This window comes from Ictidomys tridecemlineatus, chromosome 1 (assembly GCF_052094955.1).
Source record: "Ictidomys tridecemlineatus isolate mIctTri1 chromosome 1, mIctTri1.hap1, whole genome shotgun sequence".
Taxonomy (NCBI): Eukaryota; Metazoa; Chordata; class Mammalia; order Rodentia; family Sciuridae; genus Ictidomys; species Ictidomys tridecemlineatus.
The window spans coordinates 226,503-244,551 of NC_135477.1; the positions used below are offsets into that span (position 1 = coordinate 226,503).

General features: G+C 52.6%; 1 protein-coding gene across 1 annotated transcript in view; it reads right to left on the reverse strand.

The window, feature by feature from the left end:
- Positions 1-2,163: 2,163 nt before the first annotated feature.
- Scart1 (scavenger receptor family member expressed on T cells 1) overlaps positions 2,164-18,049 on the reverse strand; it is a 16,620-nt gene continuing 734 nt past the window's right edge. Inside the window, 17 exon segments of the mRNA XM_078019299.1 lie at positions 2,164-2,450; positions 2,950-3,087; positions 3,777-3,800; positions 4,567-4,804; positions 4,806-4,885; positions 4,961-5,029; positions 5,213-5,368; positions 5,371-5,511; positions 6,881-7,136; positions 7,139-7,593; positions 7,741-8,046; positions 8,447-8,749; positions 9,656-9,667; positions 9,670-9,954; positions 10,873-10,905; positions 10,908-11,189; positions 12,547-12,559. Coding sequence (XP_077875425.1) covers positions 2,164-2,450; positions 2,950-3,087; positions 3,777-3,800; positions 4,567-4,804; positions 4,806-4,885; positions 4,961-5,029; positions 5,213-5,368; positions 5,371-5,511; positions 6,881-7,136; positions 7,139-7,593; positions 7,741-8,046; positions 8,447-8,749; positions 9,656-9,667; positions 9,670-9,954; positions 10,873-10,905; positions 10,908-11,189; positions 12,547-12,559 — 3,078 coding nt within the window.

The window sequence follows — 18,049 nt, forward strand, 5'->3', positions numbered from 1 at the left end:
GAAGATGGAGTTTTGCTCACAAAACTGGAGAGTGGAGGGGTAGGCTAACATCATGTCTTCTTAGGGAATAGGTAGAAATCTTCCAGGAACTTGGATGCCACCTGCTGTCATTCCCTTTAAGGTACAGCATAGCACTTCATGGTGTCTTTAGCCTTAACGGGGGAGAGGGAGGTGAGGCAAGCCTGGGTCAAGTTAACCCCATATTACAGTTTCACAAAACGTCTCTCAAGAGTTTAAAGGTCTACATGTGGTGCTGATGATACTCTGATCCAAAGGCGAAGGCAGCAAAGGACATGGACACAATATGAGGACAGAGAGGCTAAGCCCCCACACCCAATCCAACCACATGAATAAGCCCAAGAATCAGTGCTTTCAACAAAATCTGCCTATGAGACCCCAGAGAGTATCCTGGGCAAGGAGTTTCATAATCACATTAGAGGAGTGATCTACAGCAAAGGGATGGTAGACTAATAATAAATAAGAGGCACATGTGACTCAGTATGGAAATGCTTAGGGCATCGGGGGACCAAGTTGGACTACAGGATGATTTAGATTTTCCCTGGTACCATGATTGTTTATTGACTAATACAAGTCACGTTTGGATAAGAGAAAGTGTTCCTGGATGGGAGTGTCCAGGGCAGGTCTGGACATGGACCACATGGCCCTGGATGGGAGTGACCAGGAATGATCTGGACATGGAGCATGTGGCCTCAATGGGAGTGGTTAGGGTAGGTCTGGACATGGAGCACATGGTCCTGGATGGGAGTGACCAGGACTGATCTGGACATGGAGCACGTGGCCTCAATGGGAGTGGTTAGGGTAGGTCTGGACATGGAGCACATGGTCCTGGATGGGAGTGACCAGGACTGATATGGACATGGAGCACGTGGCCTCAATGGGAGTGTCCAGGGCAGGTCTGGACATGGAGCACGTGGTCCTGGATGGGAGTGACCAGGACTGATCTGGACATGGAGCACGTGGCCTCAATGGGAGTGTCCAGGGCAGGTCTGGACATGGAGCACATGGTCCTGGATGGGAGTGACCAGAGCAGATCTGGACGTGGAGCACGTGGCCTCAATGGGAGTGTCCAGGGAAGGTCTGGACATGGAGCACGTGGTCCTGGATGGGAGTGACCAGGACTGATCTGGACATGGAGCACGTGGCCTCAATGGGAGTGTCCAGGGCAGGTCTGGACATGGAGCACGTGGTCCTGGATGGGAGTGCTCAAGGGGGTCAGGAAAGCTGTTCTCACGTATGTATTGATCACATGACCAAGTGTCCAGCATGTGCTGGGATCCAGACCAGCACACTTGTGAAAGATGGACCTGAGGTGCATTAGCTTCCCGCTGAGGGAGGACGTCCCTGCCTGGAGATCAGAGGGGGTCACCATGGCACCTTCCTCGGGGAACTTCAGCCAACATTTCAGGACAGCTGCTAGAACCACCATGGGCTAGAAACATGCCAGGCCTGGGCCACACAGGAGGACAAAGGTCAGGGAGAGGCAGAGAAGTGGGCCCAGGATACACCTTGGCCATTAGGGGCCTGATAAATGACCTGAGGGACTAGTGGGGTATGAGTGAGGTCAAAGGGACTTGAACAACATCTGCTTTAACAATGAGGGCAGGAAAGACCCGCCTGCCAGGTCCATCTCATGCTCTGCACACACAGCTCAGAGTCCCAGAGGGTCCTCTCATGGCCACCACGGGCTGGGCCAGGGGCTACCACTTTCTTCATTCCCAGCTTGAGCTCCAGGAACCAGGCTACAAGGAGCCTCACCTGTGATTAAGGAGAGAGATGACACTGTGGTCCTCAGGACTTCTCAGAGCCCCCAAGCTCGGCCCCTGGTCCCCATGGCAGAGGAAGCCATAGAGAGAGAGAGACAAGGTTGGGAGCAGCAGGAGGGGCCCTCTGGGATGTGTGCTAACAAAGACAACCCCACCAGCCACCCGCAGCCTCCCTTTCAGCCTTCGGGGATTTGGTGTAGAAGGCACAAAGGGCACAGCTCCAACAGGAAACAAAGACAGGCAGGACTTTACTGAGCACCATCCTGCCCACTGCAAGATTCCAGTCTAAGCATCAGCCTTGAGGGACAGGGCACTTTCCAATGCCTCGTGCCTAAGATGGCAGTGAGGACCCAGAGACACAGAGCCGCACTCAGGATCTTTAAATGTAAGCGCTGGCCAGAGCAGAGCCCTGCACATGGGAGCAGTACAGCAAGAAGAGTGCCACGGACCCCAGGGCGCAAAGATGCACCCCTGTGGGGCTCAGCAAGGCCCCAGACTCCTCCCCCTCATCATGGTGGCCCTCCTCAGGCTCTGCCGCATCATCATAATCTTCCTCCTGCATGGGCCCCCTGGATTCTGGGGACACTTCATCTTTCTCCCGCACAGGGACAGCTTCGATGTCCTCATAGACGCCCTCTGAGGCCTGGTTCCCCGACAGTCCAGAACCTGCAAAGGCAACAACCTTACAGAATGAGCGTTCCTGTAGATGGAGCCTCCCACCACCACCCCCCAGGCACCGGAGGCTCTCAGGCCTGCCGAGACCCCGGCTCCTCTCCACCTGCCCCTGCCCAGCAATGGCCTTCAGTCACACCCTGCTCTGCACTGATCAAAGGGACCTGGGGAAAGGGGTGAGTCCCAGGCTCTGAACACACTATGACAGGCCCCAGCTACAGGGACAAGCATGAGGGATGGTTGGGGGACCCTTTGGTGCCCAGGAAAGAGGATTTTCTTCATAGATCTATTCTCAAAACATAGTGAGACCTGGGTACCCACACCTGGTGAGTGGTTCCACAGAAACTCTCCCAACAGTGGCTGCTAGGAAGACACCTGCAGTAGGCAGCGGGGTGGCCAGAACAGAGAGGGTCTGCCAATGCTGGCGTCTCCCAGAGCTTCCCCAGCCTCTGCTCCCAGGGACCCTGCTCACCACGCCCAGTCATCCACCTACCCATGCAGGCAGCACTGCTGTGGCACCACTGGACACGTAGCACCAGGAAGACGAGGCCCAGGACGAAGCCAAGGACCAGGCAGGCGATCTCAGGCAAGGTCCAGCCCTCAGCAACAGGTGGAGGGGCCAGGGAAAGGGCTGTGGGCAGTGAGAGGCGGGGCCTCCTGAGTGCCTGGCTACCTGGGGCATTGTGACCCTGGACCTGGATGACTTCAGCCTCTCAGAAGGGGCAATGTGCATGGGGGAGGGGTCTCAATGCCACCTGGACAGGCAGCTGCTCCCCAGAGATGGCCAGAGGTCCCATGGTGGAGGAGCTCAGGGTGAAGGCCTAGGATTCAAGGCTCAGGGGAGAGAACACAGATGGGACTGCCAAGTGCCAAGCCCCAGCAGTGGGCTTAAAACCAATGTCCCTGTGAAAGGGCCTAGATGGAAGGCTCAGCCAGGAAAATCCAGGGAAAAATGCCCCGGTGTGAAGCCCAGGATCAGGGCACAGGACTCATGACCCACCCATGCACACAGGGAAAAGCTCCTACGGGCCTTCCTGCCCCTGCCTCTGCTCTGCTGTAGACCTAGAGCCATGTGTCCTCAAGGCCACAGCCAGCAAGGGCCCGGGCCTGGGCTTTGGTCCCCTCACAGGCTCCCCACCCACCCAGGCCCAAGGAAGGACAGCTGCTTTCCTCAGGGAGGGGCCCAGACCACCTGAACAGGGTGTGGCCAGGCCCCTGCTCCCAGAGGTCCCCAGGACAGTCAGAGCCAAGCCCCACCCACTGCAGGCCCTCTAGGGGCCCAAGGACTGGGAGTTGGGGGGTGGACAGGATGCCACCTACCAGATGCAGAGGTCCCAGGGTCACCTGCAGGAGACATACCAGCCTGAGCACCAGGACGGGAGGCAGAGATGCTCCAAGCAGCACAGACCTGTCTGGGCCCAGGGGCTCACCAGGCCACCCTCTGCTAGAGCATCATAAGACCCAGGGGGCAGCCCGTGTCAGGAGCACCCACCTGAACCCTGTGGGGAGTGGCTGAGAAAAAGAGGTGGACACAGGAACACGCCCTCCAGGCACCCTTGATATACCTAGCCTAGTTATCTCATTAGATCAGAAGCCAGCCTGTCACAAGTGATGAAGGATTCATTTCTGTTTTCTGTAACAATATCAGGATGTCTGTATGGCCTGGCCATTAGCTGATGTTGTAAAGCTGATTGGAATGCCTGCCCGTGCCCTGAACTCACCCAGGTCCGGTTTTCCCTGACCATATAACAACCCTTTCCTAAACCTTAGTGACGCCTCATAAATTCTGGCCTTCCCTGGCCGGATAAGGACCCTCTCTGAGTCTAAGATCTCCATAAATTCTGATGCCGGGGCCAGCAAAAATGTAAACTTGTGTTATGCTCTTCAGAGTGTTGTTATCTGTAACCCCCCTTTGTGTAACTTTTTGGGCTATAAAACTGGGCCACAAAGAAGCCTCGGGGCTGTCCTTGGCTCCCACGATTTTGAGGGGCAAGGCAGCCCGGCCGGTCAAAATAATAAGCTTGCTTTAATTTGATTTTAATTGGAGTCAGTGGTCTTTTCTTGAGTCGTGGTCTAACACCCTCTCCCCCTGGGTTTCTCGCACACTCACCTGAGCAGCGCACGCCCGCGTCCTCCTTGTGCTCACAGTCTCCGCGTCCCCAGGGCTCAGCCGGGCAGCCCCACAGGGACGCCTCACTGCCATGACACCCCACCTCATCCAGCCACACGGGCCCCGAGCCAGGGCCGAAGGCAGCACCCCGCACGGTGTCTACTGCCTGGCTGCAGCCCAGCTGGCGGCACACAACCTCTGCGTCTGCCAGGTCCCAGGAGTCATCACACATGGTGCCTGCCCCAGGAGCCCCTGTGCCAGAGCTCCACGCGCCCAGAGCAGCTGTCCTTGCCGCCACGCACGCGCACTGCGCCCTCCTCTGGAAGGGGCAGAGGTTACCTCTGGGCCACACTAGGCATGAGCAGGCTCATCTACATAAGGGACAGAGGCATACCTGGGCAACTGAGCATGGATGAGCAGTTGAGCATCTCTCCTGAAGCCTGTGCCATTGTTGGTGAAAATCCTGTAGAGAAGCAACCAGCACCTTTAAGCTTAGGAGTGGGCAGGCAGCTTCAGAGCACAGTGGACAGATCCACAAGGCTCTGGGTCAGAGCTGCAGTTCACTTCAGCCCTATCTGTGACTTTCAGAACAGTCTTTTTCAGGACACCCAGAAGAGCCATGCCCACCTGCACAGGTGATCCAGGCCTCTTCTCCCAGGGCACAGGAGCGTGGGTCCCAGGGAGCAGAAGGACAGTGCCACAGAGTGGAGCTGTGTGGCCTGCGGCACTCGATGTCGTCTACCCAGGCGGTGCTGGAACCTGCCCCTTGGAATGGCTTGTTCTCCAGCCAGCCCTGATCCCCGCACCCCAGCTGTTTGCAGATGATAGTCAAGGAGATGTCTTTGAGGGCATGGCTGCACACAGAACCCCATGTCCCATTGTAGAGCACGTCCAGCCAGCCAGCACAGCCACCCGGACCTCCTCGCAGCCTCAGAGCCATAGATTCTACAGGACACAAGCACACCCCGTAAGAAGGAAGGTGTGCTGCGTAAAAGTGCACGGCACTGGGCACCACTTGGGAGGAAGACACCAGACGAGCTCAGGATGGAACAGACACTTAGGTAAAGACCCAACAGCGCCCTCCTGGAGGAAGACAGCACAGCCGGGACCGTGGTCTGAGCAACAGGCCACACACAGGCAGATGGAACAGCGCCATATTAAGAAGCCTCAGACCACACAGGAAAGAGGCAAGCGACGGCTGCCAGTGTGCCACCAGATTCTTGCAGGGGAGGGGACGGAGGGTGGTCCTGGCTGCCAGGTGCAGCTGGACAGGAGGGCTTGTTCCCAATGTTCCCTGGCAGGCAGGATGACCATGGTGACCATGGCTGACACACTTAACTGAATACTTCAAAGTCGAAAGTAGAGAAGACTGGGATCTTCCCAAGACCAAGAGGTGGGCCATGTTGAGGTGACAGTTCTGCCAGTCCCTTGGCATGGTCAGGACACACTGTACACTGTGCACTGCAATGTCATACTGCTCCCAGTGAATATGCACTTACTGTGTGTCAGTTTAAAATAACATTTTTTAAAAAATTGGTTAATGACATGAAAAAAATAAGTCAGAACCATGATTTAGTCCAGAGCTTCATGCTCTAAATAGGCATCAATCCTGATGGATCCAAGTCCAGATATATCCCCCTGGCTGATGTGTGGCAGGGTTGTTGATACAGCCCCAGAGTGGAGCCTAGAGACCCTTTAAATTACACCTCATGGGCTTGGGTTGAGGCGCAGAGATAGAGTGCTTCCCTAACATGTGTGAGACATTGTATTCAATCCTCAGCACTACATAAAAATAAGATAAAGGTGCATGTCCATCTACAACTAATTTTAAAAAATTACGCCTCAAGTGGCGATTATAACATTCATATAACCATGACAGGATAACTAGAGAAAATTTGATATATCTTGCCTCCAACAAGATCATAACTAATTTAAAAAATCTGACTAATTAAGATAACTTCGGAGCAGCACTGCAGGGAGGCTGCTGGGACTTTGGCCGCTGAGTGAGATGAGCACTTTCTCCCTCTCTCTGGAGCCTGCTGAGTCATGACAGAACAGAGGCTGCCCTCCATCTGCACAAAGCAATGCCAGAGAGGGGAACGAGCTCCATGCATGCCCACCGCGTGCTGCTGTCCACCTGAGGGTGACTGGTCACCATGACACTGGTTGTCTCTGGGAATAATGACAAACTGTGACCCAAGAGTGACCCACCAAGAGGGCAGCAACATAGAGAAGCAGAATTCCAAACAGGGTAACCTTAGGCTTCCTAGATGTCCAACTGCCCCATGAAGACACTAAAAGACAAGGCACTCACCTGAGCAGAAGACCCCAGCGTCCTCCTTGTGCCCACAGTCATGCCGTCCCCAGCCCCCAGACGGGCACGGCCACAGAGCAGACTCATGGCCCACACAAGCCAGCTCGTCCATCCAGATGGGGCCAGCCCCAGCCCCAAAGTGGGCGGACCCCAGCGCACTCAGGGCGTGGCCACAGCCCAGCTGCCTGCAGACCACATGCGCGTCCTGTAGGTCCCAGGCTTCATCGCACACCGTGCCCCACGCGCCCCCCTGGAGCACCTCCACACGACCGACCGTCGCAGCGACCCAGCCCAGCGGCCAGCCGTACCCGGAGGCTCCCTGCGGAGAGACTGAGTCAGGAGCGCCTGCACTCTGGGGGCCAGGGAGCTGGGGGAACAACTGTTCCCACACTCACCAGAGCACACGATGCCAACGTCCCGTGAAACCCCTGCAGGCACCAGCTGGGACGTGGACACGTTGCATTGGGTCAAGTGGGTCTCAGAGCCCACGCAGTGCACATGGCTCAACCATACCCGGACCACACCAGGGCGCGGGGTGGGCGCGTCGTAGGCTCGCTCTGCCCCTCCGCACCCCAGCTGCCGGCACACCACGCTGGCGGCCCGCAGGTCCCAGGCATTGTCCAGGACATGGCCCCACATGCCGTCCAGGGCCATCTCCACCCGGCCATCACAACGGCTCTGACCGTCCCTCAGACGTAAGGCGTCTGGGAGACCTGGCAGGGAGCAAGAGGGTTCCCATGGTCACAGGAAAGCCCATCCCCACAAAGCCCTGCCCACTCTCAGTTGGAGTCCATACTCTGTGCTTTTCCAACCTCCTGCTGACCTTCTGCTTACTCTTCTACAGTCCTACCTCATACCACCTGAGCAGAGGGCAGAGGCCGAATTTCCTGGGGCACAGGCCTGGGCCCCCAGCGTGCTCACTGGGCAATTCCACAAATAAGGCTCTGTCCCCACACAGTGAAACACATCTGGCCACAGGGGAGCTCCTCCTTCCCCAAAGTGGCCTCCTGGAGGTGTGGCCACAGCATTGCCACAGTTCAGCTGGTGGCAGAGGACGGCTGTATCTGCTAAGTCCCAGTGCATGGCACAGAGGGGCGCCCAGGACCCCTGCACCTGGAGCTCCACGCGGCCCCCACAGCTGCTGCTGCCATTGTCCAGCCGAAACTCTGGGGAGAGATGAAGTCCTGTGGCCTCAGATTCACACACCCTAAAAGCAGCTCTAATGGCCATTTCTTTCTTTTGCACCCAGTATGCTGCACAAAGAATGGACCCTTGATCGCTGTGTCCGCCCCCACCTACCAGAGCATCAGCCTCCAGGTCCTACAGCTCTGCAGAGGAGCCCCCTGTCTGCAGTGTAGCCCTTGAGTCACATCTCTCAATGGCCAGAATCCTTCCCCTTCCTTTCCTGCCCTCCTTTCAACCAGCAGAACCAAACGTCCCTGAGCACACATACACTCCTGCCCAGGACCCTTAGGGGCCCATCTCAGAGTCACAGGTGGGGCCCATGGAGGAATGTTGGCAAGCAAAGACCTGGGCGGGACTTCTGCAGTCCGCCCCAGGCCTCACCTGAGCACCTGAGCCCCACGTCCTGGTCATGCGTGCACTGGGGCCCGGGCTTGTTCTGGCAGTGGAACAGCAGGGACTCATTGCCCAGGCAGTGGGAGGCCTCTGTCCACACTGGCCCTGAGCCAAAGAGGGTGCCGTGGACGATGGAGATGACCAACCCATACTGCAGCTCCCGGCACACCACGTGGGCTGTGGGCAGATCCAGGTCTGTGTGGCAGACAGTGCCCTAGGTCAGGCCCCGCCGAACCTCCAGGCGCCCAGCACAGGGATGCTCACCGCCCACCAGCCGGGCCTCCAGATGTCCTGGGGGAATCAACATCCCCTCAGGTGGAGACAGGTATTGTCCAATGAACAGCCCTGAGCTAACACCTTCCACCACACCCACAGGAGGCTCACACCAGGGATGTCATCTGGGTCCAGTCATCTGGCACACGGAGGCCCATCCACCCTATACCTAAGGCCAGAGGGCAGGGTCACCTGCTCTGCACTCACATTTGTCACAGCCTCTGCCTATCAGGGTGATGGTATCAAGTCCATCTACAATCTCAAAGGCAAGGTCAAGGTCCCCTCAGGCCAAAAACACTGCCTTTTGTGGGCACCATGGCAGGTAGTCTGTGCCCCTCATACTCAACCAGGAGCTGTGAGCAGTGCAGCTCACCTACACCTGAGACAGGGCTGGGAGGAACTGACTTGCTGTCCACCAAATGCCTTTTAGCCTGTAGCTATCTCAGCTGAAACTGGTAAGCCCTGCACCTTCAGCAAAGACTCCTGGCCTGGGTATGCTGAGTTGGCATCTCACTGGGTCGCCAGAAACTAGCTCCACTCTTGTGGGCTGCAGCACACAGACCTCAGCACACCTGTGGCCTGCTGGGCTCCCACCTGCCAGCCTGTACTAAAGAGCTTCCAGGGCCCTTTATCTCTGGGTCCCGCCAAAGGCAACTCTGAGCTAGAGATTATCAGATTTTCCACACAGTCCTCTCTGTTTTCCCTTGACTTTCCCAGCCCACTCATTGTCCCTTCTGAGAGCCAGTTTCCCACATGTCGATAGAGAGGACCCGTCATGAACACAAGGCCTTTCCCTCCCAGTACACCCACAATGGTCTGCACCCAATGCCTCAGGCAGGATGGGTCCCTGGCACCCCTGCACCCCCACAGTGCCCGGGCCTGGCATCACCTGAGGATCCCTGAGAGCATGGCATGACAACTCACCTGAGCAGACCACTCTGCCTCCAGCTGGAGGTCACAGCCACTGCGCAGCTTGTTGTTGAGTCTGCAGTTGCCGATGGTGGGCTCTGTGCCCCTGCAAACCATGTACTTCCTGACGATGTCCACACCTTGGCGGGGGGCCTGGAGCGCAGGGCCACACCCCGGCGGCTCCTGGCAGAATACTGTGGCCTCCTCCATGTGCCAGCCACAGAGGCGGTCCACCCCATTCATATTCCTGATCTCAGGGAGTCCTGCACAGGGACTGTGACCCTTCACCAGGCGGATCTCCTGGAAAGTGCCATCTGTGAAGCACAGGCCCACGTTACAGAAGATTCAGACTCCGCTAGGCACACCGACACTTGAAGACTGCATACGCCCTGGTAACAGGTATTTCCAGATGCACTGCCTTTGACCATGGCAGTGCCTACCAGGCACTCTCTTGGGTCTGAGAGGCAGGAATGGCAGTGCAAACCTACCTACCCCTTCTCCAGGGAATCCAGAGAGGGCCGGATTTCAGGGTCCAGAGACCTGGTATCACACAAGTTCAACCCCATTCAATGCTCTGGGTCACCCCCTTGAAGTATTCAGCAGGCTTTAAGAAGGCCTTCATGGTGGCTTCACATGAATCCCCAAGACCCTGTAGGGCCTTTTCAAGGGGCTCTTACTCTAGTGACCTGATGCAGTGAGGGTCCTCACAAGCTCCAGGCCACACAAAGCACCCAGACACGGCTGAACATGTCAAGCCAGACATCCAAGGGAAAGCCACGAGTGCATGCCTGTGTGCCTCTGGGGCCCTCCTAGAGGACCCCAGCCTGGTGGCTGCCGCCCTAAAAACTACCCTGCTTCCCTAAAGCTGTGGCACTGGCAGCCGAAGCTCAGTGGAGCAGGACCCTTGTCCAGTCCATGCACAGCTGGGCACCAGCCCTTGGACTAGCACGTAGCATCTGAGTATTTGAAAGAATATCAAAGGATCCCAACACATAAGGGACTAATCGGGGAGAAGAGGTGGCAGCAACTTGCAGTCAGGGTGTTCCAAGCCCCAACCAGGAGTCCCTGCCAGTGCCCCAAACCCACCCTTCCTCTCCTCCAGGTCTCTCCCTTCCCCATGCCTTCCCAGGTCCTCCCTAGCCTCATACTGTTTCCTCCACACCCACACCCACACCCCTCCACGCCTCCTCCCAGCCTCCCCCTCCCCTCCCCCTCCCCCTGCCTCTACTCACTTGCACAGAGTACAACCACCACCCACTCATGGGGCATGCGCTCTGACTCCATGCGCCCAGGCTGCACTCCCAGAGGGAGGACTCATGACCCCGACAGGACACGTGGTGCAGCCAGGGCCGAGCCACCTCTCCTGGTAGCGGGACATACTTGGGAGCACCTACTGCACAGCCACAGCCAAGCTGCCTGCAGACCACAGAGGCCTCCGCCAGTGTCCACTCCTGGTTGCACAAGTGTCCCCACTCCCCATCACGTTGGACCTGCACCACTCCATCGCATGCACTCTGTCTGAGTGCCAGCCGCAGGTCACCAGGACTACCTTGGGACAGACAGGACTGGTTAGAGGGCAGAATGCCCCTGGGTCTGGTGGGGAGAGGAACCAGCCTGAATCCACCTGGGGCTGCTTCCAAGGATTCGCTCCACAAATTAGCAGCCCCAAAGCAATTCTGGAAAAATGACAGCAGGGGTCACAGGGAGACCAGCCCACTACCCCCACATCTCCCCCAATTCTTCTCCCTGCTCCCCTCCTAGCCTGGAGAACCGACATCACAGTGATGCCCCTCAAAGTAAGGAAGTTCCCTTGTCCTTGGAGGCCAGGAGCTGGGCTGGATCTTCACCCACCCCTGCTCCCAGATGTCATGTCTCCACTTCCACCGGAGATACTGCAGCCTCTGAAACCCCACCACTCTTCCAGTCTCGGCAGCCTGCCCCCCAGACGCCCTAGACCCACCTTCAGGGCCCCTGGTGGACCCTGCACCCTCAGAAGAGAGAAGGTCCCATATGGTGGTGGGCTCAGATCAAGGGAGATGCCCAAGGGGAACTGTGTCTCCTGCAGGGTCCTCCACCATCACTGCCCTGCACCCCTCCACTCAGAGCCTCCTCATACTTCCTGCCCAGATCATGGAAGGATCAAACTCTGGTCTGCCATCTTGAACACCAATACAAAGCCTCAACTGTGACCCCAGGCTCAGCAACACACCACTGACCTCTGCAGGTGTCAGGACCCTGCCCTTTCTGCCACTGACCCCTGCTGCCAACAGGTCCCAACTCCACTGCCGCGACTTGGCTTCTGTGCAGCAGAGGGTGACTCCCTCCTGGGCCTTGGAGCAGCCCAGCCAACGCATTACTTCTCCTTCAGCTTCAAGGGCCCTGAAAGCTGCAGACCCCTGTAGATGCCCACCATGCCTTCCCATGTGCACACTCTTGCACACTCAGCCTGGGCTCACTGTCACCTCCAGCCTCACATGCTGTCCCTTCGACAGGTCTCCTCTGAAGCTTCTTGCTCTTGATCCAGCAGCCCCTCACACACACACTATCCTGCCTGGAAGTTCCTGGGACTCCATGTTGCCTTCACTGCCCTGTGGGACCCAGCCCTAACCCAGGGGACAGCAGTGCCCCCAGGTCTCATCAGCACTAGGTGTCCATCTGGGTCCATGGAACCAGGCACCAACCCAGACCCGCGCCTGAGCTCCAAGCTTATCCTGCAATTGGACCCTCTCAGGGTCAGGCCCTTTGCAGCCCATATCCCTCCTGCCCAGGATGTCCCATGGGCCTTGGGGCTAGTGAGAGCCAGGCAGACAGATGGAGACAGCAGGGAATGCTTGTGTCCCAGGGCCTGGGCATCCACAGAGCCACTGTCTCCAGAAAGTCCTGTGGATGAGGAAGGAGAAACTTACCAAGGGGGCTGTCCTGAGAGTGAGAAGAAGGGGCCAGCCCCAGGTCCAGAGAGCGGCCCTCATGATTCCTCGTGGCTCCAGCCAGCTCTCACCACTCAGCAGGGGCAATGGCGGAGGTTGTGGCCCAAAGCTGAGTATATAGATGTGGGAGCCACCAGTGGCCTGGGCTAATGGGGACAGCAAGGGCCTTTCCAGAGCAAGTTGGCAGCTGTCTCCCCCTGTGAGCAGAGCAACCAGTGGCCTCGCTGGCCCTATGTGCCACCAGACGTAAGCAAGGGGCCCCTGCTGGGGCTTTCCTCCCTTGCTGACAACTGCTGAGGGGGAGCCTAAGCCAGACCCCATGATTGACAGGTGGCCAATCTGCCCACACCCAGCAGCAACAAGCCCATGTTTCTGCACACCACAACCAGGCTCTTCCCTTCAGCCCCAGCAATAGCACAAACGGTAAGACCATGCCCAGACAGCCCAGGACATTGCCTTTGCCCCCATGGATGGTTCCCTAGGGATTGCGCAGAGTCTCAGCAGCACAGAAGGGTGAGAAGGACCAGGGCACTTTGGGAGGTTTTGGGGACTAAGCTGCATGGAAACAAAAGCCCACGGAGCAGGCAGCATCACACGCCAGCCGGATGCTTGCCTGCTCAAAGAATAGATGTGAGAGGATGCAGAGTCTCCTGAGCGAAGAGCAGAACACCCAGGGACAACTAAGATCACTCACCCCATCAAGAACTGAGAAAGCTGAAATCTAAGGTGTAAAAGACCATCAGCTGATGCCAATACCAAGCAGGACTAGATGTCAGAACAACCTGAGAGGGTTTGAAAACTGTCAGAAAAATGCTCCCACATTAAGTTGCAAATTGCAAATTTGTTTCAGATGGGACAAAAGCAGAAATCTTAGCAAAGAAATAAAAGCTATAATAATGAGGCATGGTGAGGAGATGGAGCTAGCAGAACTCTCATCATTTGCAGGTGGAATTGGAGACTAGAGCACAACATAAGTTGCCCTGTGACCCAGCAATTCCACCCTTAGGTGTGTGTCTAAGAGAAATGGAACTTTAAGTCCACACAAACACCTGTACAGGAATCTTCACAGCAGCATTGTGCATGACCAACAAAAAGACAGTCCAGTAAGCAGCAGCTCATGAGTGGTGAGCAAGGTGTGGCGTGTCCACTCCACAAATGTCATTTTCCACGAGCAGAATGAGCACTGATCAGGCTGCAGTGTGTATGGCCCTTGAAAGCACATGTCAAGTTAAAGCACCCAGACACATAGGGACCACTCCCATTCACATGAGGAGTCCAGAACAGGAGCCGCAGACACAGGCCAGGGCAGGAGGATGTGGCAAAAGGTCCCTTCTAAGAGGATGAAGTGTCCTGAAAGGACCTCATATGCCTTCTTTCAGCATAAAAAAACACAAGTATAGAGCAGACTCTAAGCCATAAAATAAGTCTTGGGAAACTTAAAAGAATAGAAATTACATGAAATATGCTCTCTGATTCTATTATAATTGAACTTAAAATCAACACCATATTTATCTAGGTAGTTCCCAAATGTTTGAAAATTAAACCACACATTTCAAAATAATCCATGGGACAAAATAAAGCCAGAAGGGAAATCAGAAAACCTTTTGAACAAAATAAAAATGAAAATACAGCATACGGAGATTTGTGAGATGCAACTAAACTGGAATTAGTGGGAAACTAGTAGCATTAAATTCTTCTACTCAAAAAGAAGGAAGCTCTAAAATCAATAATTTAAGTTTTCCCTTAGGGAACTGGAGAAAAGAACAAGCAGGAGAAAATAAACATAAGAGCAGAAATCAGCAAAATAGAAATTATAGAAAGGAGAAAACTGATGATCCTGATAGTGAGTTCTTTGAGATCAACCAACTGGATACACAGTTTAGCCAGAATGTTGGACGAAAGGAGAGAGAAGACACAAATTACCAACATCAAGAATTAAGGATCTGGAACCACTGAAGACTCTGGATGCTTATAAGGTAATAAGGAAAACATGGACACAGTTGTCTGCCCAGTCCTTGAAAGACAGCTGACCAAAGTCCCTGACAAAGACACACAGTACCTGAATATGCTGTGTCTACTAGAGAACTTGAATCCCTAGTTTGAAACCTTCCAAACTGGGGAAGGAGTTGTGGCTCAGTGGTACAGTGCTTGCCTAGCATGTTTGAGCCACTGGGTTTTATCCTCAGCCCACATAAAAATAAATAAACAAAATAAAGTTATTGTGTTGCGCTACAACTAAAAATATTTTTTTAAAAAACCACTTCCAAACTGAAAATTCATGGCCCAGAACATCTTACTGAGGAATTCCACAAAATACTTAAAAGAGTATTTTAATGATTTAAAGAATATACAGAGTATTCTAGAAAAAGGAACTAATTCAGCAATTCTCAGCATACTCTGAGTCATCATTACCTGATACTAAAACAAGGAAAAATATTGCAAGAAACATTGCAGACCAATATTATCTCCTGCACAAAGACGTAAACATCTTGACAAAATATTAACCAAATTTAGCAACACATGAAAAATGCAGGCATGATGAAAATGTTCTAAAACTAGATTGAGGTGGCAGATTTACAACTCAAAAAACCTTGTTTTTAAAGCCATTCACTGGGTGGTTTTTTATGCTGTATAACTTACAGAGCAGTAAGTCTGCTAAGTAAATAAATGACAGTACAACCAAGTTAAATCTATCCCAGGAATGAGAAGCTGCACAACACAGAAAATTAATTGATGTCATGATCACATGACTGAAAAAGCAGCAGCAGATGATCATCTCCAGGGTGTTGGAAACGCACTTGATAAATGGGTCTTCCATTGAAGATAAAAGCTGTCGGTGCCCTGGATACAGAAGGGAATAGCTACCTTCAAGGGACTAAACATCTCAGCCAAGATCACCCTTAATGGTGCGATTGAGTGCTTCTCCCACAAACTAAGGAACACAGGAAGGGTACCCTCCTTGGTCTTCTCAACATTTTAATGGAAGTCTTAGTGCATAGGCAGGAAAAAAAAGGAAGAAAGATTATATATTAAAAAGGAAGGAATAAAACATTTTATTCCCAGGTCAAATAATCATCTGGGTGGAAAATATCAAGGAATCTACAGAAAAGACCTGGGAATTAATAACTAAATTTATCAAGGTCAGAATACAAAAATAAAAACACAAAAAGAAATTGGACTTCTGTATACTAGCAGTGAATAATTGGAATTTAGCAATTTCTTTAAATATCATTCACCATATTAGTTAAAAATTTACTAGTGAGGGATAGATCTAACAACACAAGTGCAGGATTGCATACTGAGAACCACAGATCATTGGTGAAATCAATCAAGGAACGTCTACATAAGTGAGAAGACACCATTGAAAGACGGGAAGATGATGTCTTCTCGCCAGGTGACGGGGTCATCCAGTCAGGTGTTCCAGAAGACCCTCTGTAGACACTGACATGCTGACGGCAGCATTTTTAAGGAGATAGAAATGTCACTTGTCCTGATTTTATTACTGCATACTGCATACAAGCATTGAGCTACACACAAAGCACATAAGCAACTATGAACAGAGCAGAAAAGTCTAAATGTTCAAGAGAGTGACATAGTGACAACCTTGATCTTATCATCACATGAGTGTGCAGGCATTGAAGTATCACACAATTAAAAATCACATCAGATGGCAAAGAAGATAGAATATTAAGAATTAATTGAAATGAGCATAGTTCAATTGGTATCTCATTGTGGTTTTGATTTGCATTCCCCTGACAATTACCAATATTGACCTTTTTTAATATGTAACTTTTGGTCATTTTTGTTTCTTCTTTAGAGAAGCATCTATTCAGATCTTTTACCAATTTCTAATAGAGTTATTTGTTTTCTTGATATTGAGATGCTTGAGTTTCTTGCTGGTTCTAGACATTAACCCCTTATTAAATATATAGTTTACAAATAATGTTTTGAATTCTGAATATTGTCTCTTTGCACTGTTGATAGCTTACTGTTGGCAGACCAAGTCAATTGGTATACTCCCATTTGTCTGTCTGGGATCTGGTTGCCTTTTCCTTTGAGGTCATAGCCAAAAATCATTGTCCAAACAAGGCCAGGAAGTATTTCCCCTCTGTTTGCTTCAGGAGTTTCAGAGTTTGGGATCTTACATTTATTCATTCTTCTGCAGGTGGATATCCAGTTTTCCCAAGATCATTTATTGAAAGGAAATAATAAATGTGGCCTTGGCACCTCCATCAAAGATCACTTAGCTGCAAATATGTGGCTTTATCGCTGGTCTGTTCTCCAGGATGTGTCGGTTTTCATGCCCATACCAGGTTGATCTGTTACTGTTGCTTTGTAATATATTTTGAAGGCAGGTGGTGTGGTGCCTTCAGCTTTGTTCCTTTTGCTCAGGATTGCTTTGGCAATCTGTAGCCTCTTATGGTTCCATATTGGAATCTCTTCTGTTTGTGTGAAGAATACCATTAGTATTTTAATAGAGAGTCACTGAACCTGTAGATCACTTGGGGTGATGTAGATATTTTAACGCTATTAATTCTTCCAGTCCATGAACCTGGATGTCTCTTGTCTAACCCTGCTCCCCTGCTGGTGGACATGGCTGGGTCTACGCTTCTCCGTCTGCCACACAGCTGTGTGTTCAGCGCAGGACTGCTCTTTGCTCCTCTCTTTCTTACTCCCATTGGGTTAACTATGTATTTTTTCAGCTACCACTGCTTGTCTTTCCTTGTTACAGACATTCCTAACTCACCTCAATATGCTGGGAATTCTTGCAACAGCATTTAAGATGCCTCTCTGCTCATGTCCTCCTCATATTAATCAGTCCAACAACTTTAATAGCAGATGTTATTTTTAAAGTTTTAAGATTTCTGCTTGGTTCTTTTCTAGATTCTTTTCTAGAATTCCCATGCCCTCCCTCTCCTGGCCCACTGTGTTCATCTTTTCTTGTCATTACTTAGTGCATCTGCTAAGCGCATGTTCCCACCCTGAGTAACCTCATCTCGGACATTCAGCTCTGGAAGTTTGCTGTAGATCTTTCTTTGTCTTCTATGTCCCCACTTAATGTTTCCAACTAAGAAGGTGTTCAACAGCATGAGGTGGCATGAGGTCAACTTACAGAATCAGTCCTACTTCTAACACAGGAGCAAGACAGTCACAAGTTAAAATTTGAAAGTACCATTCCCATCATCAAAATGCAAACTACTTGGAGATACATTGCCACTAGATGTGAAAGGTCTGTACACTGAGTATGTCAGGATTATGGGGCCAGCGAAGGACCTGGGCAAGTAAGAGGATGGCGCCCACACCAGGGCCTGTTACCAACACCAGTTCTCACCAAACCCATCCACAGATTTAATGCAATCACAACCAAAACCCAAAATCCACATGGAACTTCAAAGGACCTAGAACAGCCAAAATGAAGCTGAAGAAGAGTAACCAACCTCAAGGTCTTCCACCACCAGTTAAAGATCTGCCAAGAAAGTAT